This window comes from Lissotriton vulgaris, chromosome 1_1 (assembly GCF_964263255.1).
Source record: "Lissotriton vulgaris chromosome 1_1, aLisVul1.2, whole genome shotgun sequence".
Lineage (NCBI taxonomy): Eukaryota > Metazoa > Chordata > Amphibia > Caudata > Salamandridae > Lissotriton > Lissotriton vulgaris.
Genome location: NC_141685.1, coordinates 813,941,127 through 813,964,796, shown reverse-complemented (window position 1 = coordinate 813,964,796; position 23,670 = coordinate 813,941,127). Strand labels below are relative to the sequence as shown.

General features: G+C 45.5%; 1 protein-coding gene across 1 annotated transcript in view; it reads left to right on the top strand.

The window, feature by feature from the left end:
- The window catches only part of UCHL5 (ubiquitin C-terminal hydrolase L5), a 223,054-nt gene extending 202,191 nt beyond the window's left edge, over window positions 1-20,863 (top strand). The window contains exons 10-11 of the mRNA XM_086956996.1: window positions 16,600-16,698; window positions 20,134-20,863. Coding sequence (XP_086813122.1) covers window positions 16,600-16,698; window positions 20,134-20,175 — 141 coding nt within the window. The 3' untranslated portion in view covers window positions 20,176-20,863. The remainder of the gene's footprint in view (window positions 1-16,599; window positions 16,699-20,133) is intronic.
- The last annotated feature ends 2,807 nt before the right edge of the window (window positions 20,864-23,670 follow it).

Sequence of the window (23,670 nt, the reverse complement as noted above, 5' to 3'; positions counted from 1 at the left end):
CAGACAACACTTGTCACTATTTAGAGTCCCTGCAAATAAAACATTTATGGAAGGGCTAAAAAGAATCATTCCTCCTAGGTTACCACCCTCTCCAGTGTGGAACCTAAATATTGTTCTTACCAGGCTCATGAGACCCCCATTTGAACTTTTACACAAATGCGAACCACAGTTCCTCAGATGGAAAACAGCTTTCCTAGTTGCCATTACCTCTCTTAGAATAGTAAGTGATATTCAAGCTTTCACTATACAGGAACCATTTTTACAGTTGCATCGTAACAAAGTGGTCCTCAGAACAAACCCAAAATTCCTTCCTAAAGTCTTCACTCCATTTCATCTTAATCAATCAGTGGAGTTGCCAGTGTTTTTTCAAAACCCAGACTCTGTAGCAGAAAGAGCTCTACACACCCTAGATGTTAAAAGAGCCCTTCTTTATTACATTGACAGAACTAAATCCTTTCGCAAAACAAAACAATTGTTTGTAGCTTTCTTCCTACCGCATAAAGGCAATCCCATCTGTAAAGCTGGTATTGCAAGGTGGATCGTAAAATGTTTCCAAATATGCAATCAACAAGCAAAACGCACACTAACAATTCCTCCTAGAGCGCACTTCACACGCAAGCTAGGAGCCTCTATGGCTTTCTTAGCCACATCACTGCTAGAGTATATTCCCGTCCGTTGCTGTATTTCTCAAAATCCCATTGTTTGTGACAAGGTCAACTCGTCATAAGCACAGGGCAGGTAAAACCCATGACAAGTTGACCTTATCACAAGCATGGAAGTGGTTAGGGAACATTCCCCTAGAAGACATCGGTAAAGCAGCAACATGGTCTACAACACACACCTTCACCTAAGCTGTCCTTCAAACGAATGCAACCGATACAGGGGACCACCGCTAGGGGAGATACTGCGGTATAGTCTATGCTAAGTGTGAGATCTGCAGCTCCTATGCCTCGAACGGAAAATCCTATCTACCCGTATGCATCTGTTCTTGGCATGTAGGGCTGCAGATTCTCACACGCCCACCCGCCTCCCCAGGACCTGTATCTGTTCCAGTTCTATCTTATTTGGATATACACACATGGACATCTTTTTTCTTTCTACTAACTCCATCATTTCCCATTCTGCCGAAAATCAATCTAAGGATGGAGTCGATGCTCATGCGCACTATCGTCCAAGGGAGGAGTCACCTATCTTGTGACTACAAAGACTTCTTCCAAGACAACAACCTGCAAGCATCCGAGCCCAACACCTGATGGCGAGCTTATGCTAAGTGTGAGAATCTACATGCCAAGAACAGATGCATACAGGTAAGTAGCATTTTCCTTTAAGAAAGGTTAGATTAGCAGAAAATAGAGGGCACCACCGATTTTGATTTAATTTAGGATTTATAGAGCGCATAGCTACCCTAGGGCGTCCCAGCGCTATAGTATCAGCCTGAAAGTACTCCTGGGGTAGGATTATTGGGGGAAGAGCCAGGTTTTCAGTAGTCTGAGGAATGGCAGCAGATTGGTTTCTTTGCGGATGCAAAGTGGGAGGCTATTCCAGAGCTTAGGGGCGTTGTATGCAAAGCGGTGCCCACCCGTGCGTGCTCTTCTTATTCTAGGGACGCTGGCAAGGAAAAGGGAGTCCGACCTGAGCTGTCTGGTGGATTTATGGGGTTTGAGTGGTTTTAGTATAGGTGGACCTTTACCTTGTAGGATTTTATGAGAGATGCATAAGGTTTTAAAGGCGATGCGCTCCTGGATGGGGAGCCAGTGGAGAGCCTTGAGGGAGGGTTTAGCCGAGCATCTAGATCTCGTCCCCGTGAGCAGTCTTGCTGCGGCATTCTGGGTATGCTGAAGTTTTTTATGACGACTACTGGGGCGCCTAGGTAAAGGGCGTTTCCATAATCCAGTCTAGAGATGATAAGGCCCTGGATAAGAATTTTTTTAGACCGGGGGGGGGGGGATCTTCCGGGCTGCACGTATGAGCCCAAAGCAAGTGCCGGCTGTCTTTCTCGCTTGGGCTCTGAAGCTGAGATCCTGGTCGAGCCAAAAGTCTAAACTCTTGATTGCATTTTTTGGTGGGGGACGGGGGGGGCATGCTGGGTGGCCAGGCAAGGGTTTTGGGAAGTTGGTTTGGGTCGCCTAGGAGCATAATCTCGGATTTCTCACCGTTGAGTTTGTCTGGAGTCGCCCATCCATTTGGATATGTTATGCAGGCAGGCAGATAGATTCTCCATGGATTGGTCGGCCTGATTGATGGAGACGACTAGTTGTGTGTCGTCGGCGTACATGACCACCTTTATGCCGAATGGTGAGGCTATGTCGTCTAAGGGGGCCATGTAAACGTTAAAAAGAGTGGGGCTCAGGGAGGATCCCTGGGGAACCCCACATTTAAGGGGAAGAGCTTTGGAATGACCGTAACTGTCGGCCACTTGGAAGGTCCTATGTTCCAGGAATGATTTTAGCCAGGCCAGGGCAGTCCCAGTTATGCCAGTTTTTTGGAGACTGTGGAGGAGGATGGTGTGGTCCACCGTGTCTAAGACGGCACTCGGGTCCAGGAGGATCACTGCCACTGATCCCCCTGCATCCAGGATGGATCTTGTCTCCTCTGTTACGGCCAAGAGGGCGGTGTCAGTCCTCTGTCCTGGTCTGAACCCTGTCTGGGAGTGGCGAAGGAGGTTGTTGGTCTCTAGAAATATTGAGAGCTGTTCGTTTACGATTTTTTTCTGCCACTTTCCTGATGCCTGGGAGGAGGGAGATTAGTCTGAAATTTGAGGGATCCATAGGGTCTAGGTGGGGTTTCTTGATAAGTGCCCGTACTATCGCACTCTTCCAGTTGGCGGGGACTATCCCACGGGAGAGGGAGGCATTTATCAGCCTGGTAAGGAGGGGGGATATTGTAGGGGCTACTAATTTCAGTTTACTCATGGGAGCTGGGTCGTCTGGGGATCCACTCTTCACATGATTGAGGGTGGCCACCAACCTCTCGATGGAGGTGGGGAGGAAGGCATTCAGAAGGCGGGCGTCTTGGTCGATGTGCCAAGCTGGAGGGTCGGTTGGAGGGTGGGGCTGGGGGAAGGTCTTTAAGATCTTGAGGATTTTGGATGAGAACTCGGCGAGTTGGGTGCGTCTGGCGCCGGTGGGATCAGCGGCCGGCTGTGGTTCGGGGACTTTCATAAGTGACTTTACTATATGGTAGGTCTCCTTGGAGGAGTTGGAAGCAGCTAGAATTTTCCCTTCGAAATAGGTAGCTTGTGTATTTTTTATAGGGGTTTTGTATTGTTTCATGGCCGATTTATAGGTTTGTTTGCTGTTTGAGGTCCAATCTTTCCTCCAGAGACGTTCGAGTTTTTTGCATTTTTTACGTAGTTCACGCAGTTCCGGAGTAAACCAGGGTGACTTGAATGATCCCCTCTTACTGGGGAGGTGTTTGACGGGGAGGACCGCATCTAGGGATGATTCTATCCAGGATCGAATTTGGGTGTCTGCTAGTGAGGGGTCCGGGTCCAAGGTGGGGGTGGAGGCTATTAGCTGGCTGGTCCAAGCATCCGTGCCTAGTTTGTGCCACGGGCGAGAGGGTGCTTGGGGTGGAAGGCTGTGAGTGGATTCGGTGGAGATTGGGAGTTTGAGGAGGATCAAATGGTGATCTGTCCAGGGGATGGGTAGGGGGGAAGATGTGGTGAGTTCCAGGATGTTAGAGAAGATGGGGTCCAAGAGATGGCCCTTGTTGTGGGTGGGGTGAGAATTTTTCAAGGAGAGGCTGAGTGCGGCTAGGTCTTCTTTGAGGTCTCCAGCTGTTTTGTTCCCTGGGTCATCAAAGTGAATGTTAAGATCTCCTAGTACTGTGAAGTTGGAGGAGAGACAGGCCAGGGAGGTGGCTGTCTCCACCAGTGAGTTGGGGAACTTTCCAAGTGGGCCCGGGGGTCGGTATATTAGAAGTCCCAACAGAGTTTTCTCCGGGGAGAGATGTAGGGTGAAGTGAGTGTTTTCGCAGTCGAGGATTGGGCTGTCCTTGAGTTGGCAGGAGAGGTGAGCTTTGGTGATAATTGCTATGCCGCCTCCTGACCCTAGAGGTCTAGCTAGGTGCTTAATTATGTAGCCCGGGAGTAGGGCTTGGACTGTCTGGGTCAGATGCTGAGTTGATCCAAGTTTCCGTGAGGAACAGCACTTCGATATCATTGTTCAGTATTAGAAGGTTAATCTCGGTGCTGTGTTTGGGGAGGGATCTGCAGTTGACCAGGGCCATTTTGATTGTCCTAACTTTGGGGGGGGAGTGGGGGGTGAGTCTGTATGGGCAGTGGTTGCATTTGTTTTTATGCTCATCGGGAGAGATTGAATGGAGGCAGGGGTCAAGGGCACTCATCGCGAGTTGCCGAAGTGTGCTTGCAGAGTAACTGATGGGTGACGAGCTGAGAGGTGCAGGGGGACTGGGCACTGGGCCCGTCCTGGCGCTGACGGGCGCAGATGGGCTTACCTTTGGCGCACGTCCACTGCGCGTCCGGCCGAGGCACATCCTTTTGGAGGGGAGGGGCGTGGCCTCAGGGCTGTGGGCGTGGCCTCGCTTCCCTCGCTGATGGCGGCAAATTGTTGAGCTGACCCACGGCAGCGTTTAGATCGGCTGCGGGGTGTGTTCGAGCGACTCTTATGGAGGGGGGAGTGCTCAGGAGAATGTGCAACAGGTAAAACAACAGTTTTAGGTATTCAAATGCTTAAAAAATGTCGAGCGTTCCTCCAGGCTTCCGCCTCAGGAGATGTCTGTTAAGGCTAAAACTGGTGCTAGCATAAGGGGGTGGACTGGTGTGCGCATCAGGAAAAGGCATTCTTTGTGGGTTGCGGCTGTCCTCAGAAATACGACCCATTATGGGGGAAATGGTGTCATCATTATGGACTGTCATTGTGATTCCATGCTGTTTTGCTTTACTGATGTCAATTCCTGCAATGTCATTGCCCATATGCAGTTTTCGCTTTGTGATGCTGTCTTGCCGCAAAACTTTCAATAAAATTGGTTATTAAAAAAAAGTAAAGTAGCAGAACCTGGGTAGTAAAGTTGCAAACAGGGCGCCCCAAAATGTCTTTCCCCAAACATTCTTAAGACATCACTGCCTGGTGCTCTGGAGCACCAATAAAAGGCTTAAAAAACAAGTGATCCTGGAGGACGCTGGTTCCTGTGGTTCCAACCCCAAGACTGTGCCATCGAGATTGCCAAATATATAAAGCAACAGTGGTCCTTAATATACGGTAGTTACACAAAATATACAATTATAGACAACAGTCTGTACTATAAGGAAGCATGTGTCCGGCTGGACACTAATTTAATCAGTCTAAGGTGACACAAGGATATTTAAGCAACAAATACAAAGTGGGATACAGTCCTGTATCCAGTACAAATAACACAAATTACAAACAGGGGAAAGAAGTTTTACAGGCAATTCAAAAGGAGGCGCTAGCATTAAAAAAGACAATTTCAGCAAGCTGACCTCTTGTAGTTTGCACATTACAATGTAAATTATTGTGTTACTACAAAAACAGTAGATGGCATTTCGATCCTATGTGAGGTAAAGGATCATCATCCGGACTCCAAATTATTGCCGGATCATGCAAAGCCTGTTAAGAGAAGGAAGTAAAAACGAACAGGGGATAGAAATCAATATTTAGAACTCCAGGGTAAAGCAATACTGCTGACCATGCCATACTTAATGTGGAGCCTTTCACTCGTGTGTGAGGAGTGTCTTGTCACAAACAAGAGAACATGCTGCAATTTGTGACTTTGGGAGGTGTAACGGTGGTGGGTGAAGGTGAGGAAGGGATTAAGGAGTTGTCTTAGAATTCGAGATTAAGTAGGGGGCAGCATCTCGCCTCCTGGGGCTCGTTGTTGGATTTGAATGCACAGTGAGATCTTCATTGGAAGGTAAAAGGATTCTGCGGGGAAAGCACGAGTGATGTCAGGAGGACTGCTGGGATAGAGCGAAGCAAGGAGAGCATAAGGCTCAAATTCTAGTTACCTGTGTCGAGGTATTTAAAGTAACAGGAAACCATCATCCATCATTGTCCGGTGAGCCGGACAATAACCCCGGATGGGGTATGTCAACCAAGTAATTACGCCGGCGGCCAAGTAGGGGGAGTTGGAACCACGGGGATCGCAGCCCTCAATCTGTGTTTAACCTGTGGATGGGAGGGAAAAATTGAGTGGAGGAACTTGGCGGGTGCGGGGTCCATTGGAACAGAGCCTTACCGAGTGTTAACGGCCACAAGAGTTGTTGGGTGGGATAATTCCTTCAGGAGTTGCAATCGACTAAGCGGGGCACAAAGGCTAATGAAACCGCAGTTCACCTAATTCCTGTTAAATAAAGAAAGATTTGCAGATCAGAGCTGCGATAATGTGCAGGCTTGATCAAGAAGCCAAGGGGCGCGCGGGGGGGGGGGGGAGGGGGGGTTGAGAGAATCTTACCGTAGTGTCCGAATAGGGACATTCTAGCGTCCTTCCGGCACAATGGCACTGTGGAGGAACTGAATAACGGGTATTGCGTGGTTTAAGGCTAATGCAGCGGTCGGCGCCATCTTGAAAGAAGCTTGGTACCCGAGAAGGGCGATACTGGCGGCCGTTTTGGAAGAGGCATACAGCCCGTGGTAATTGAGGGGGCCAAATTGGAACAGGCAATTGTTGGGTAGGAAGGGATACAAAGGAGGACGGAGATTAAGGGGAGCGGGGCCCACCACCAATTTTGTAGCTGTACAATTCAATAAAAAACATTCAACAGAAAAACCGTTATTTACAAGAAAACAATGTTAAAACCGAATAGTTACTCAGCAGTTAGCATGTTAAAAACGATTCGATCTTCAAAACCACATTCAATTTGATTGGGCTTAATCTCAGTACCTAAATAAGCAGTGACAACATGGTTCAGAAGTAGCCAACCACATTGGAATTTTCAACGGTGGCAAGGAGGGATCATTCATTTCATAGCAAAGAGGTCCAGTCCTCGTTCCTATTAAGTCCATTCTTAATACTGTCCAGTAATATGATCATTCGGAGTTCCTCTTTGTTGAGTAGCATTGACATGTCCCCTCCGTGGGGTGGTAACTTCGGGGCTTTCAATACTGTCCATTTGATGTCGTTTTCAGAGTGGCCTTTTAGTGTGTAGTGATCGACCAAAGGAGCATTGGGTGTTTTACAGCGTATCCTACTGCGGTGTTGCCCAATTCTAGTCTTGATCTTTTGCTTAGTTTGGCCAACATACTCATAAGAACACGGGTATTGGATCAGATAAACAACATCACAAGTGTTACAATTCGTAGATGATTGGCAGGTAATTTTTGCAGTGTTAAAGATAAAGAATTTACCTTCCATTGTGTAGTCACAGACATTACATGAGCCACATTTGGCATGTCCCACAAGAGGTGTCTGATTCCAATGTGCTTCCAGTGTAAGGCGCTGAGGGGGGCTTGGGAGCTCCGCTCTAACCAGGTGATCTTTAAAATTAGGGCTTTTACGAAAGGCAAATATGGGACGCTCAATCTTAAGGTTGCCAGCATTAGGCAAGGGCCAGTGCTTCAAGATGGATTTTCTCAGATAATTTGATACTGGTGAAAAGGTAGTTACACATGCAATCTTGGTGCTGGTATCTTTTTGTTTTGGACAGAGAAGGGCCTCCCTAGGACAATACCAAGCTCTTTTAGCAGACCTGCGGTCTATTTTCTTGGGATAGCCTCTGTCTTTGAGCTTATTGGATAGTACAGAAGCTTCACTGAAATAGTCCTCTTTGGCAAAGCAGTTCCTCCTAATCCTCAAGAATTGGGAATAGGGCAATGAGTCCCTAAGCGCTCTAGGGTGATTACTGGAGTAGCTCAGAAGGGTATTGCGTTCAGTGGGTTTGCGGTATAGTTTAGTGTGAAGGCTGCCTTCGGAGTGATAAATCGTTCAATCAAGAAAGGAGATTGAAGTACTGTCTATCGAGATTGCCAAAGGCCTAGTTGGAGTTGTAATTATGTGACTACCAGATGCTCTTGTAGGGCTTTGCGTGCTCATGTGCTTAATTGCCATCGCTGCTCCATCTCCCGAAGTGCTGAAGACATAGCCGAGGTCTATACCTGCCGTCCAGTTAGCCTTGTTGTGGGCTACAACTGCCGATTGTGAAGCGATACCCTTGCACTGCACTCCCCCTTTCCCCTACGACTTGGTCTAGATCACATCTTCAGGACTTTCACCCATCAGGCAACTAACTGTACAGGTCATGGTGTAGCCATTCTGTCTAGACCACAGTGAAATAAATGCTGGGCAGGTGAGCTGATGAACGGGCCCTATGCCCAGCACAGAGTAAATCCATCAAAGCTTGCTAGTGTACTGGTATTCTCGGAAGCCAGGAGTGCTGCAGAAGTTTGAGACGGCTCTAAATAGTCTAAGAACTCTTTCATCCTCTAAATGGGGAGTATTTTAGACTGGGTGTACTATAAACTGTGGGTGATTGAACTGAGCCGGATTTATATTGCTTCTGGTAACACCTGAGGCTGGTGTAGGAGAGGCCCAGAAACAATGGAGAGAGTCTGCGAGGGGGCAGAGAGGTAAGAGGATGGGTTCAGTATATAATACAACTAAGTGATTAAAGTACTTTTCTTTCCTGCAGTGTTAGCCCTGGGCTGGACTATCACTTTAATTGGGTCTGTTTGTTGATTGTTGAACTCAAGCTCCCCCAGAATACTATCCTGCAAAGCTCATGACTGCTTGCCCTTGCTAACCTGAAGTAAAGTGTGCAAGAGATTGAACTTGGCTTAGTTTGCAGAGCTGTAGTAAGATGGACCTTGGAACATCTGTGGCAAACTTCCTCAACCCCCACAGTCAAGGGCCTGTATCCCCTAACTACTGTATGGTCCACGACCGGGGTCTAATAGTGAACTTCACGTCAACAGAACATGAAGCAACTCTGTTAGTATTTTGTGCTATTGAAACTGCTTGTTTGTAAGTAAAGTAGAGGTGTGTGTGTGTGTGTGTGTGTGTGTGTGTGTGTGTGTGTGTGTGTGTGTGTGTGCGTGTGTATGTGTGTATATATATATATATATATCACAAGAAATCTTCAGACCTCCACTTGCGCAGCGAAAGAAGAGACGGACCCCACGATATCCAGGCAGGTTATTTATTCACAAGCCTTCAAAATGCAACGTTTCGAGTACTGGCGTACTCTTGTTCACACACCACATTTGTTTTTTTGGTTTTCTTTTATGTTGTTGGTTCTGACCCCACCTATGGGCCACACCTCCCACACGTGCATCACATGATCCAACCTGTGGCCCGGATTGAGTAATTTAAAGCAACAATGCACCACTATGTATATACCGTATTTTCCGGCGTATAAGACGACCCGGCGTATAAGACGACCCCCGACTTTGGCAGAAAAATTTTAGGTTTAGTGCTATACTCGCCGTATAAGACGACCCCCCACTTCCAGCGCAGCATAGCCATTCCGAGTATGTACCGGTATTTTGAACTTACCGTATTAGTCTAGTCCTCCTCCCTGTGGGTGAGCAGTAAGGCTTTATCAGTGGGCAGTGGGTACCTATAAGCGTTTATTTTACAAACTGAAAGACTGAACGCAAAGAAATTGGTTGTAGAAACAATCTTGCTTTACTCGGAAACATTTTATTTAAAACCATATCAAAAACTGTCACTTCTGAATAACGGCAAACATAAATAACGTAGTGCATGAAACAGTGCAAGTGCATTAAACGTTCCATAACTTCCCATAAATCCAAGCGATTTCTACAGGATTTATAACGTTCCCTTTAAAAACCTTCAAAATCCTCCTCTTCGTCATCTGATCTCATAAGTAAGTCTATGAGATCTTGTGGTACATCTGTAAGGCAGTCATCGTATGGATCTTGTACCAATTCCGTATCAGATGATGTGGTCTCTTCTTCGGCATCCTCTTCACCTTCCCACAGATAGTCGTCCTCCATACCATCTAATGAGTTCGATATGCCACACTTCTTGAAAGACTTTATGACTGTTTCTGCATCGATGTCGTTCCAGGCCTTTATGACAAAGTTGCACAAAACATCCAACTGTGGCGCACGCATGTTTCCTCCTTTTGTGAATGTTTTTTCACCGCTAACCATCCACTCATTCCACTGTTCTCGGATGCGATCTTTAAATGGCTTGTTTAGGCACACATCCAGTGGCTGCACCAACGATGTCAGTCCTCCAGGTATAACAGCAGCATCCGTTTTCAGTCTTGCCAGCCTTTGCTTGGTGCTGGGAGTTAAATGAGCCCTGAACATATCCCACACCAGTAGACTACGCCTTTGTAGAAGTCCACCTGGTCGCCTGCTCCATACGTTATCAAGCCATAGCTTTACCCCTTCTTCATCCATCCATCCTTTCTCATTAACATGCACAAAACAACCAGCAGGAAACTTGAGTTTCGGCATTGTTTTCCTTTTAAAAATAACCATTGGCCTCAGTTTGCCACCATCAGCTGTGCATGCAAGTACCACAGTGAAACTGGACTTCTCATGTCCTGTTGTTTTTATTAAAATTGTCTTTTCGCCTTTTTGATGGACAGTTTTGTTGGCGATCATATCAAAATTCATCGGAGTTTCATCCATGTTTCCGATGCTACTTAGCGCATACACATGTTCATTGCGCAGCCTAATGACGTAGCGATGGAAGCTATGCATTTTGGCATCAAGATCCGCTGGTAATTTCTGGGCAATTTTTGTCTTTTGCCGCAATACCAGATTATGCCTTCCCAAGAATCTGGTACACCAGGACACAGTGGCCTTAAATCTGTGGCTGAGATCGGGATTAGATTTGGCCCACTGAAGTGCAACCAAGCGGATTTTATTTCGGGTCACGACATACCCGCTTTGCCGATGCTCGGCCACCATGTCTGCTACATGCTTTTCCAGTTCTGGCCAATGTGGGGTGCCTCTTCTTAGTGCACACTTGCCCCTTGGCATACTCCGCAATGCTTGCTCATTTGCTCTCCAGGCCCGAACCATCTTCTCTGTCACTCCATATTGCCTAGCAGCAGCACAGTTATTATGTTCCGTGGCAAAAGCCACAACTTTGAGTTTGTAGCTGGCTTCATATTTTCTTCTCCTTGCCACTGCTGGAGCCTTGCTGAGTTCTAGACTGCCAGCCATTTGCTCTGGATGCGCTGCTGGAGCCTTGCCGGGTTCTTCGCTGTCTGCCATTTGCACGGAATGTGCTGCTGGAGCCTTGCCGGGTTCTTGACTGTCAGCCATTTGCACTCGATGTACGGTACTGGTGCTGTACAGAATGGACAGGTGCAGAGACTGTCTTCAACACCACACGTACGGTACGGCAAATACGCTATCTGGTCACGAGACTGTTTTTCCTCTTAGCAACAACCAGCCAATCACGGCAAGTGCTCTACTGCCTTCGGGAACATTCGGGAACATTGTACAGTCCCCTTTCTATGCCACGCCCATGCCAAGGGGAGAGGTGAGCGTGCCAAAACGTGCCAAACGTGCCAAACGTATCAACACACTGGGCGCTGCCATCTTCGGCGTTGGCTGCCCATTACCATGTACCGTGTTTCGGACGTCCTGCTGCCTCGTCCTGCTGCCTCGTCTGCCTGGGGATGTGCAAGCGGTTGGAGGCGCGTGTACAGCGGCAGCGGCAGTCGAGGTAAGACTCATGGCGCCATTTGCTCGCTTGTGAAGCGGTTTGACACCTTCGAGTGAAGTCCTTGCTATGAAAAAAACGCTCGCTTTCGATACTTCATGGCGCGGGGCCTGGGTGTGGACGTTGCCAGGGTCGGTGGCTGTATTTTTTGACATAAGGTGTGTTGTTTCTTGTTATTTCCTATTGTGAAGCGGTCTGACACCTTCGAGTGAAGTCCTCGCTATGACAAAAACACGCTCGCTTTCGATACTTGCACAATTCATGGCGCGGGGCCTGGGTGTGGACGTTGCCAGGGTCGGTGGCTGTATTTTTGGACGTTGCCAGGGTCGGTGGCTGTATTTTTTAACATAAGGTGTGTTGTTTCTTGTTATTTCGTATTGTGAAGCGGTCTGACACCTTCGAGTGAAGTCCTCGCTATGAAAAAGCGCATGAAAAAATACCATAAAATTTTATACCCGGCGTATAAGACGACCCCCGACTTTCCAGAAAATTTTAAGGGGTTAAAAGGTCGTCTTATACGCCGGAAAATACGGTAATGAACATCAAAGATATTGAACAATGTCGCAATAATACATTTACAATCAATAGCGATAAACATGATGCCGCTAATATCAATTCGACCACAGTGAACACTGTTTGGTGGATACAACAATATATATTACTGTATGAATACATTAATAACTTTTTTTTGTATCTTTACTGCCTGAATGCAGATAAATGATCCACTAACTAATTTAAAATGATATGCCTACATGCATAATTCATAACTCAATAAGCTAAATATGTCAATGGACCAATCAAATGTATAAACATATAATGACATTGTAAGCAAATTTAAATACTAAGCCTAACGCAGTGTTGTTGAAACTTAAAATAGAGCTCAGCTGGATTATGTGCAGATAAGGAATTGCCCCTAAATGCACCTTAGTGTACAACCGTGACTTAAACTACAGTCCTATATATTTATTAAAATTTATACATTTATAAATTTCATACTTCATAAATATTAAGACCTATTTACAAAAAATCATTTACAATAATAAAAAAGTGTTCCTATATATTCACAGTGTAAAATAACCACCAAAAAATAACCAAATACTATTTAAAAGACCGCATTGTTTGAAAGCATAAACAACCAATCTAAAAACGGTAGTAGGACTGCAAGTCACCATTCTAGAGTACATTATTGTTTATTTCATAATGTATATCTTATGGATTACTTATATGTACTCCATTATAAAGTACACAGTAAAGAATTGCTGAAACCTCCAACATGGAGGTGTGGTGGCCTGATTGCAGTGTGGATGCGATTGAACAGTCATTCTACAAAAAATTGTGCAAATCCTCCGTCGCATTCAACCCATTGGGCTGTTTGCTGTCAAGCTTGATTATGTACCGAGTCTCCAATCTGCGTAATAATTTGTCGCGGTCGCCACCACGTCTGAGAGGGGCAACAGCGTCAATTACATAGTATGTAAGACAAGACAGATCCCTGTTATGTCTGATGTTAAAATGACGCGCCACTGGATACGCCCCATCATGATTGACAATAGCACGTAGGTGCTGCAATATCCTGACATGCACCTGGGCGCCAGTACTGCCCACATAGCGCAGACCGCAGGTGCATGTCAGGACATAAACGGCGAACTCCGTGCGGCAATTATAATTGCCATGAATGGGTATTTCCGTATTGGAGAATGGAGTGCTGTAATGGGTGATGTTTTGGCCATATTTACAAGCTCGACAGGAGAAACATTTATGGATGCCTTTGCCTCCAAACCACTCATTGGCCCTGGGAAGTTTAGGGCTGGGTTTGACCAGCTTGTTGTGCATACTAACTGCACTTCTGAATGTCACCACTAGTTTGTCAGGGGTCCTATCACGAAGAACACCATCTGTTTTGAGTATTGCCCAGTGTTTGTTAACAATAGATTGGATTCGTCGATGCTGTCTGCTGTAAGTTGTTATTAGTCTAACAGTGTCTGCACTGGCGTTAACGTCATGCTGTTTGGGTGCCAGTAGAGAAACTCTTGACCGTTCTCTGCTCTTTTCTAATGCGTTGGATAAGCAACTTTTGCTGTAACCCCTAGCTTGAAGTCTTGCCATCATTGCAACTGCTCCCTCCTCAAATTTCTCCTGGGTGTTCCAGATTCTTTTTAAACGCAACAACTCCCCCAGAGGGATACTGGTTATGACGTGTCTGGGATGACCACTGCTGGCATGTAGGATGCTATTGCCAGCAGTGGGTTTCCGGTGCAGTGAAGTGCCAATCACTGCACCATTGATGCTAATGCAGACATCTAGAAATTCAGCAGATGAAGTGCTGATGCTTGATGTAAAAAATAAATTCAAATGGTTGGTGTTGAGAGCATCAACAAAGATTTTTGCACTATTTGTATCGCCCTCCCATACACAGAACACATCGTCGATAAATCCATCCAGTGCTTAACATGTTCAATACCAGGGACGTTTATGAGATCCCGCTCCTCCCACAGCCCCACGTGCAAGCACGCGTAGCTGGGAGAGAAGCAGGATCCCATAGCAACACCGCGTACCTGTCTCCAAATGTCCTTACTAAACAAAAAATAATTGTTGAGGCACCACTGCACCAAGTCGCATATCATTTTGTTATGACTGTAATATACACAGGATTTTCGTCCCAAGAAATGTCTAATTGCCTCAATGCCCTGAGTGTGTTGGATACACGTATACAGTGACTCAATATCCAACGTGATAATACACCAATTGTCTTGCCACTGTATGGACTCCAGCTTAGTCAAAAAGTCCCCTGTGTCCTTAATATAGCTGGGCAACATTTGGACGTGCTCCTGTAAATAAAAGTCAATGTAACGTGAAATGTTCTCACCCATACTCTTGATCGCTGAGATGATGGGTCTCCTCGGTGTTGGATCTTTCATTTTATGCACCTTGGGAATAAGAAAAAAATGTGGCATAACCGGATGTTCCACCAGAAGAAAAGCACATTCAGTTGCTGAGATTAAGTTGCTTCTTTTGTAGGATAACAGCATTTTTTTGACGTTGTCCTTGGCATGCTTGTATTGGACACCATTGCTTTTTACATAGCAATTAACGTCTTCAAGTTGTCTCATTGCTTCCTTGATGTATTGGTCCCTTTTGTGTATATGTATGTATGTATGTATATGTATATATATATATATATATATATATATATATATATATATATATATATATATATATATATATATATCGAATGTCTGTGTCAATTACGGTATATAGGAAGTACAATCTGTGAGCTGAAAAAGCGAATCTTGGAACACGTAAGGGCCACTACAAACAAGGACAGAGGGAATGCAGTGGCCAAACACATGGAGACACATCATGACGGAAATTGGCGATTGCTAAAATTCCTGGGATTGGAAACGATGTCACTGTCAGACAGAGGGGGACATCGCGAAAAACTTCTACGCCAAAAGGAGTCACGTCTCATTTTGAACTTTCGAACAATGACCCCTTTCGGACTGAATCAGTCGGAAGAACTTTATGTACACATCTGAAAAAAACTAAGACTTCTTCTCGAAACAATCTCCATAATTTGTCCATCCCACAAGCCCACGTTACAGGTCAAGAAATATTGAGTATCTGGGACATTTAAAATAAAACATAGAGACCCACAAGCATTCTGAAAAACTTTACAATCCCTCAGTAATGTCAGCCCACTGGAGGGCTCCAAATATTTCGAATGAATAAGACTTGGGAGCATAACCCTGCATTTGAAAGACCTTTTCGTTGTTTTGGTTTAAACATTGTTTATGGAGGAAATACCTCATTCATAGAGAGATAAAACATTTAAAGGTGTTAAAACTCAGTGCAGTGCAGTAATGTCAGCCCACTGGAGGGCTCCAAATATTTCAAAGGAATAAGATTTGGGAGCATGACCATGCATTTGAAAGACTCTCTCGTTGTTTTGGTTTAAAAAATTGTTTTTGGAGGTAATGCCTCATTCATATAGAGAACACATTTAAAGGTGTTAAAACTCAGTGTAGCAGGGAATGAGGGAACCACAAAGTAAGAAATGGGTTTAAATCTTATGATAAATTGTGTTACGTTTACATTTATTTGAAATGCAAACTACATATCCCAGAATACCACTGTGAAAGTTAAGATTGGTATAATCATGTGACCTAGGTGGGCGGGAACTCCCATTTTAAAACACAACCAGCAAACAGTGTTTGAAACAACTGTGATCAAGTTAGTGGGGAGCTAACGAAACGCGTTGGTTTTTGGTGCTGTGAATAATGCTGCAAAGGATTTAAGAATAAATTAGTTGTCTCACACAAATTGAGTGACTGGAGTGGCGGCTTCATTTGTTTTCCGGGGGATCTGGTATTCTTTGGGAGACTCAGTTTGGATAATTAAGCGGTTTGGTTCCACCGCATGAAGCAACACACCTGCAAGAAGCGCCCAATACGGAAGGAGACTTGAACCGACTTGGGTTGAATATATACATATATATGTATATGTATATATATATATATATATATATATATATATATATATATATATATATATATATATATATATATATATATTTAATGGGCATTCCAATTGTGAGCCGCTAGCAGGCTGAAAATTGTTGTATGAAATGGGTAGATTAGCATAGGATTCATCGCTTTGCTTTAAAAAGGAAAAAAAAAGAAATCTAGGTTTCTGAGTCAAAGGCCTAATCCAACTTTTTGAAAGTGGCTTGTTGTGCATGAAACGTGGGGCTTTTGCAATTTGACGGTTTGAAAAATACTTTCTCATCTTTTAAGTAATGTGTGTTACTTGAGTCCATTGCCCTTAATACCACAGCTGAATTTTTGACTTCAGGGTATATTGCTGAAGCTGGACTCTACAGCCTCTTGCCATAGCCAACTACTGAACAATGAACCCTCTGTCATCTCCAATATAGTGTGCTTTCTTGTACAAAGGTATGTGTGGTTTATTTTTCAGATTGAAAACATCAGAAGAAAACACAACTATCTACCATTCATCATGGAGCTGCTGAAGACACTTGCAGAACATCAGCAGTTACTGCCACTAGTAGAAAAGGTAATCCTGAAATATTCTAGTGGAAGCCCAAACTGAATACTTACGAGTTTAGTGACTTAAGCTAGTTTTACCTTCATCCCCATTCTGTCTTTCAGACCTGAATGCTGGTGGTTGCACTCTATTACGAGTTCTTATAAAACCTCCCAGTGGTTATGAAAAACAATCTCACACTCTGACCTAACTCCACAAACCGTGTGGAAATGGAAAGAAGGCACCAAAACACATTACAAACCTACAGATGTCGCAGGCAAGCAGTTATTTAGAAGGTGTTACAACATGCACACACATGCAGTGGATATACTTTGAGGCCTTTGCCAATGCTCTCTTGCAAAAAAATAGATATGCCTAATGATTGGCTGTAGTCGAAGGGACAGCTAAGATGAAATGTATAGAACCAATGCAGGGAGTTGGTTGGGGCTGAGAGAGGGATGTTGGGTAGTGTTTGTTTCCTCCCATTCTCACAATCCTCCCCTTTCTGTTCAGTTAGAGAGTTGAAGGTTGGCGGCCATAGGCCTAGCCTAGATGAGATTATGTTGGTACACAAATCTTCAAGATACATTGATAAAGCTTTCACTTTCAAGGTTCGTGCTGCACTGCTACAGAAGGAGGTAGAGGCAAGTATAGCATTGCATCCTGGTGTCTTTCTATTGGCTTCCTCCTTAAAAAAAATAGTGGTGTAGTTGACATCTATAAGAGCTGTAGGAACATTCTTCAGGCAGTCGGGGCCCACTCTACCAGGAGGACATGTTTTTTTTAAAGCAAACTAGGAACAACCACTGGTGCAAGTGTAAAGGGACATACCCTCCCTCTCCACAAATCATCAGTTGCTACCATATATTCTACTCTTAGCACAATCTTAATTCAATTAGACTCATTCTGTGTGTAGGTCACAGCCATCTTATCCTGGTAAAGAAGAGAGACAAGAACCTGCTCTCTGTTCTTAAGGCTCATAATCCGATTTAGGAGTTCTGATTTGTACTTTTCTGCCAGCAACAATTACAGCACCTGTCTTGGAGCTCGATACGTTTCTTTCCAGGCTTATAGTTTTCCTTTAAGCTTATCTGCAAGGATGAATAAGCAGTTACATTGAATATATCTTTACTCTCAAACAAAGCATGAGGATGTAATACAGCTTTCCTTATCAGTAATCTTTGTCTCAGGTTCTCCAAAGAGGGCACTCTTTTAAGCAGCAATCCAAAGTTTATTCTCATCCTGATATTTGTTCTGTGGAACTTGACAATACACCATTAACATTAAGATGTAGGTTTTACACAGGCACCGTATTCATTTGGTGAAACAACGAGAAACAACTTATAGAATGTGGCATCCATAGAACATATGCAAAAACAACAAGATGATGGATTGAATGCTTGAAGCCCAGCCCTCACTGAACCAGAATGCAAGCAGTCCAGGACCGGTTTCGCCCTTGTTATGGGCTCATCAGACAGTTATTACTTGGTTCCAGTGACCGTGTGCATGGGAACCAAGTCTGGGCATACACATCTCGCTTAGGGCGACATTCAAAAGTTTGCTATAGTGATGGATGGAATGCTTGAATTCTCTATCACAGGTAATTACTCGGGCCGCATCCCAGTTCATTGTTATATTATATACTATGCCACCTCCGGTTGGACTCGTACCTGGCTGAAGAGCCCTAACTAGGGCTCAGCTGCTCCTAGGTTGCTTGTGTTCAGGTCCAGGGAGAGCCTGACCTGGCTGTTGGGACTGGACTGTTCTAATGAGGAACAGGGTCAAAGCTGATTTGTATATGGCTGGGTCCAAACATGAGCCAAGCATGTAACCCTTGACTGCATCATACAATGTGGTACATCTGCACAGTTCTGCTGCAGAACTGTGCACTTCTGCTTTAACTACTGCCCTAGCTGCCTGGTCTGCTATTCAATGTTCTAAGTGAAGCTTTGTAAGCAACTTTCCTTTACTAAGCTTCACTTGATATAATAGTGACTCTAGAACACAAGTTAAACGGTATCCTAACCTCAGTAGCATTCAAACATGAATATATTGGTGTTTTGCGGCTCGATTAACCAAAACAAAAAATTCACAGTAGAAATTAGTCAATTTCCACTGACCATGAACTAACCTGTAGTTGAGTAAAGTTTGTGGATAGTCCCTCAAACCACTGGTGACTGTTGTAATACTCATGAAGATATGGCTTAGTAATCCGTGAAGAGGTTTTTCCAGTAGTATTCCATATAATGTTGAGGTGCTATCAAAATCCCATCCCAGTTGCAACTGTAGAATTTCAGTGCATAATTGACATCAAGATGTAGGTTGTAATGGAGATAGCCGCAACTGACTGCTTATTGAATGTTACTGCTATAAAATCCATTACAGGAACCTTACTAGGAAACCCATTCAGATCAGAACTACATTGTTCCGCAGTCTCCTTTCTGGATCTTTTGGCCATCTTAGAAATTCCCTTCTTGAATGTACAAAAATGGCAGTTTCTATTAACTGCGGGCTTTATACCTGTCAGTTGGAGCAGGGGGCAGAAGTCACTTTCCAAAACTCTGTGTAGCCCAGAATAGGGATGGTGAATACCAGAGCACACTTTGACATGTCTCTGGGACATCTGAAAAATTGCTGCTGTGCCACGACTTTACACAGTATTATTGCTCGATTTAAAAGACTTAGCCAAAGACGAGAGGGTCAGGCAGTGCTCACATATCTGAGCCTGTAGTCTACCATCCCAGGTATTACCGTATTCTCGCTTTTAGTCTTAATTCAAACATTGCAAATCTACGAAAGATCAATTGCTGACTAAGAAAGTAACTTTTTCCAGTGCTGGTTGGTTCATGTGCAAGGAACCCTCCTCTATGAAAATTGATTTTTCCTTCTTCCTACACTTTCACTATTAAAATAATGGGGTCTTGCATTCTCTATGGATAGTATTCTAACCTCAGCCTTAATGGTTTCATTCAGAGAAACACTTGTGTGAATAGACTACAAGAGCTGTTATTTTTGTTTTTTTCACACTGTGGTGTTTAACCTTGTGCCTGGTACTCCTGGTCTGACGTCGGGGAATAATTCAAAGCAGGTATCTTCATGAAGAGTACCAATTCTGTAGAACTGTAGTTAAAGATCAATAGCTACATTGTGTGTGACTTTGCTCCTCTTCTGTAGAATTAAAGTGCACCGAGGGCATTCATTTGTTCAAGGTGCATCTGTCCTGATGCTCATAATATTTCCTCTCTATGGTAAGCACTAGTATCGCATCTCAGTAATACACTGGAATACTCGGCTGAAGTGCTAAGCTGCCGTTTAAACCAGCATCCTGATTGCCACGAAGAGTGTCTGCCGGTGTCCCTTGGTTCTCTCGGGCCAGACACAAGCAGCACACTAGAACAGAACAGTATAACAAACCCAGAAACTGTTGCATTTGTCAATTGATTACTTATTTTGTTTTTATTCTAGGCAAAAGAAAAACAGATCAAGAAGGCACAGGAAGCAAAGTGAAATCTCACAGTAGAGTCAAGATGGACCTTATTTTGCCATGAACTCCACGGAAAGCAAGATCTGCTGTAGTTTCAACCAACATAACTGTGCGGTACACGCCTGGTTTCGCCTGGTTTCGCCCATTCCATGTGCACAGATATATACATCTCCCTGCTGCCTTGTGTGCATGCAGTATATGGTAAAAAGGTGTGGTTAGATCGCCTACTTAGAGTTCAGTTTTACCTTTGTGTATTTCACAATGCATCGTAATTTCCAAACATCTTTAGACTGACTCTGAAAACTGATGTGGAGGGGCATGCTTTGTAGTAGTTTCCCAGGCAGCCAATACGTTGCAGCCCCGTATTCTTAATGGGCATATGGGCATGAGTACGGTTAGCCTAGGAGAAGCCCTCATTGTTTGAGGTTGGGGGTCCGTGAAACGCTTAGCACACAGGTCATACATGTGTGATAAGGGGCATCCGTGTTGCAAGCACCTGTATCTTTTTCCCATAACATACTCAACCAATCTTGTTTTTGTGTTTCTTTATTTGTAGTGTAATCAAAGAGTCCTTTGATGTCTGTCATCTGCAATGTTCTGTTAAGACCAGTCCCATCCAATTATTAGTATGGGTTAACAGATGTAATGTTTCCATTCACCGGTGACTCATGATGTAATGCTGTTGGTGCAAATAAAAATTTCCTTTTTTAATTTTGGTACATGAGTTTTTTCTCTCTTGCTAGCCTTTGTTACCACGTGAATTTGGTTGCTTATTAATATGTATGTAGATGGACTGTCGAAGATGAGAGGAACGACTTACACCTACTTGAATTCTGCACAGGTTTATTAATCAAAACCAGCACAGAGCAAAATTGTTATGCAAAGCAGTGGCATCTACCCACCAACCGCTAGTGAGCATCTAAGGGGGGAATTCTCTTCTATTTTCTTTTTTTAAGCACATAACTGCTAGCTAGAAGAGCCAAAACAGAAACTGAAACCCAGCAGGCACATACCTTTTTCATTAGTGGAATGAAAAAGGACCTTCAAAAGATACTAGAAAAATGTTAACTTCAAGATTGTTTTTAAACTCGCAATTGGGCACCAGGAAACTGCGTGAGATAGTCCAACGCTGTGTTTGGTCCACCTTATTGACATGCTTTCTGCATCAGCCCCCTGTCTGGAGGGGATTTCTCACCTTGCAGGTCCCAAATAGAGGACTGGCTTGAACGGTTTGGTTGGGCCGGGAGCCGTGATAAATCCTTCCAGCTCTCCACCTGAATACTACTCCTCGGCAATCCTTATGATGGCATAGCCCCAAAGAGAGAGATTTCAATGACCATATGAGAGCAGTAAACTTCCAAGCCACAAAGAGCGATCAACTGTTTCAAGTCTGAAAGCACCAAGAATGAGGTTGAAAATTGAGACCTTAAAGTACAAAGATCTGTGACCGGCACCTCAAAAGCTGAGAGGTAGAATGGAGAAAGAGATGGGCTAGATACTGGGGGCAGGAAAGGTTCAATATGGATGGAAATAACAGAATCCCCCTAAAATCTCGACTTAGTTTTAAAACCTGCTGTTCCCTCATCTGGTGTGCAGATGATCTGCCTTTCTGGACTAAACATACTTGGCCATCCCTTTCACATACATGTGTTTTCTTGCCCAGGCTTGTTTTTTCCACTGTGCCTGTACTTGCACTGTTGCCCAGACTTGTTTTTTCCCCGGTGCCTAACTTGCTTTCTTGCCCAGACTTGTTTTTCCTTCCTGTGCCCAGGTCTCCCGCGGCCCCCGCCCATTTTTCCCGCTGCTGCGTCCCTGTGGCCCGCCCCCCTGCAATCCCATTTGCCGCCCGCTCCCTCCTCCCAGCTGCTCCTCCCTCCCACATCCCCTCATATGGAAGCTGCGCGCAGCCGGTGCGCCGAAGGCAAGCCCGTCTGCGCCCAGCGCCAGGACCCCTGGACCCCGCGTACGTCACAACGCCCGACACCGCTACGATGCCAGAACCCTCAACACACTCAGCACCTGACGATCGCACACCTGCTTCCTGGCCGCCCCGGAGCTCACCCACGGAGCTTTCACCTGCTGAAACTGCAGCTTCATGTGCATCTGCCCCACCATGCTGCCGACCAGGAAAGAACCCAACCACCTTAGATGCATCCTTCTCAACACCCGCTCCGGCCGCAACCAATCCGTTGAACTCTGGGACCTACTTGACTCAACCTTCCCAGACGTCGCCTTCCTGACGGAGACCTGGCAGAACCCCGCCTCTGCACACGTCATAGCCATAGCCGTCCCGAAGGCTACAAGATCACCCGCAGGGACCACACCAACGAAGCAGGAGGAGGAATCGCCATCGTCCACAGGAACGCTCTCAGTCTCGACCAACACCGACGACACCCTCAGCACTGCCGAACACCTGCGCTTCCAGATCCACACTGACCTCAACACCACCCTCTGAGGAACCCTCATCTACAGACCTCCTGGACCCCGGCCACAGTTCAGTGACTCCATGGCCGACTTCATCCCGACAACCACTGAGACCTACGCCCCCACGACCACCAACCGCCTGCTCTCTTGGACCAAAATCAACGACGACAACACCATCAGGATCATGCACACCATCTATTCCGGATCTCCGTCAGACCCATGCCCACACCACATCTTCAACAAAGCCAGCACATCCATCGCACCCCATCTCCGGAAAGTCATCAACACCTCCTTCGAGACAGCAACCTTCCCGGAGAGCTGGAAGCACGCCGAGATCAATGCCCATCTCTCTGCTCCTGTTCCCGGCAAAGGTCATCGAGAAGACAGTCAACGAACAACTGACCCGCTACCTCGAGGAGAACAACATCCTGGACCCTTCCCAGTCCGGGATTCACAGCAACCACAGCACGGAGACTGCCCTCATCGCCGCCACCAATGACATAAAGTTCTTGCTGGACAAAGGAGAAATGTCGGCCCTCATCCTCCTGGACCTGTCAGCTGCCTTCGATGTGGTCTGCCACCACACACTACGAACACGCCTCCACAACGGCAGAACACAGCGTCCGCCTTCCCCTCTTCTGCTTCGAAGCCACAGAGATCATCTGTGGCGTACCCCAGGGCTCATCCCTCAGCCCAACACTGTTTAACATCAACATGGCACCGCTCGCCCACGTTGCCAGTCTGCACGACCTAAACATCATCTCCTACGTTGATGACACCCAGCTGATCCTCTCCCTCACCAAGAACCCCCACACCGCCAAAACCAACCTTCATGAAGGAATGAAAGCGGTCGCTGAATGGATGAGGAATAGCCGACTGAAGCTGAACTCTAACAAGACGGAGGTCCTCATCCTCTGATCCACTCCTTCGGCCTGGGACTCCTCCTGGTGGCCGACTGCACTGGGAACCGCTCCAACACACACCCACCGACCACGCACGCAACTTAGCGGTCATCCTCGACTCCACCCTCTCCATGAAGAAACAGGTCAACGCCGTCTCCTCCTCCTCCTACTTCAACACCCTCCGCATGCTCC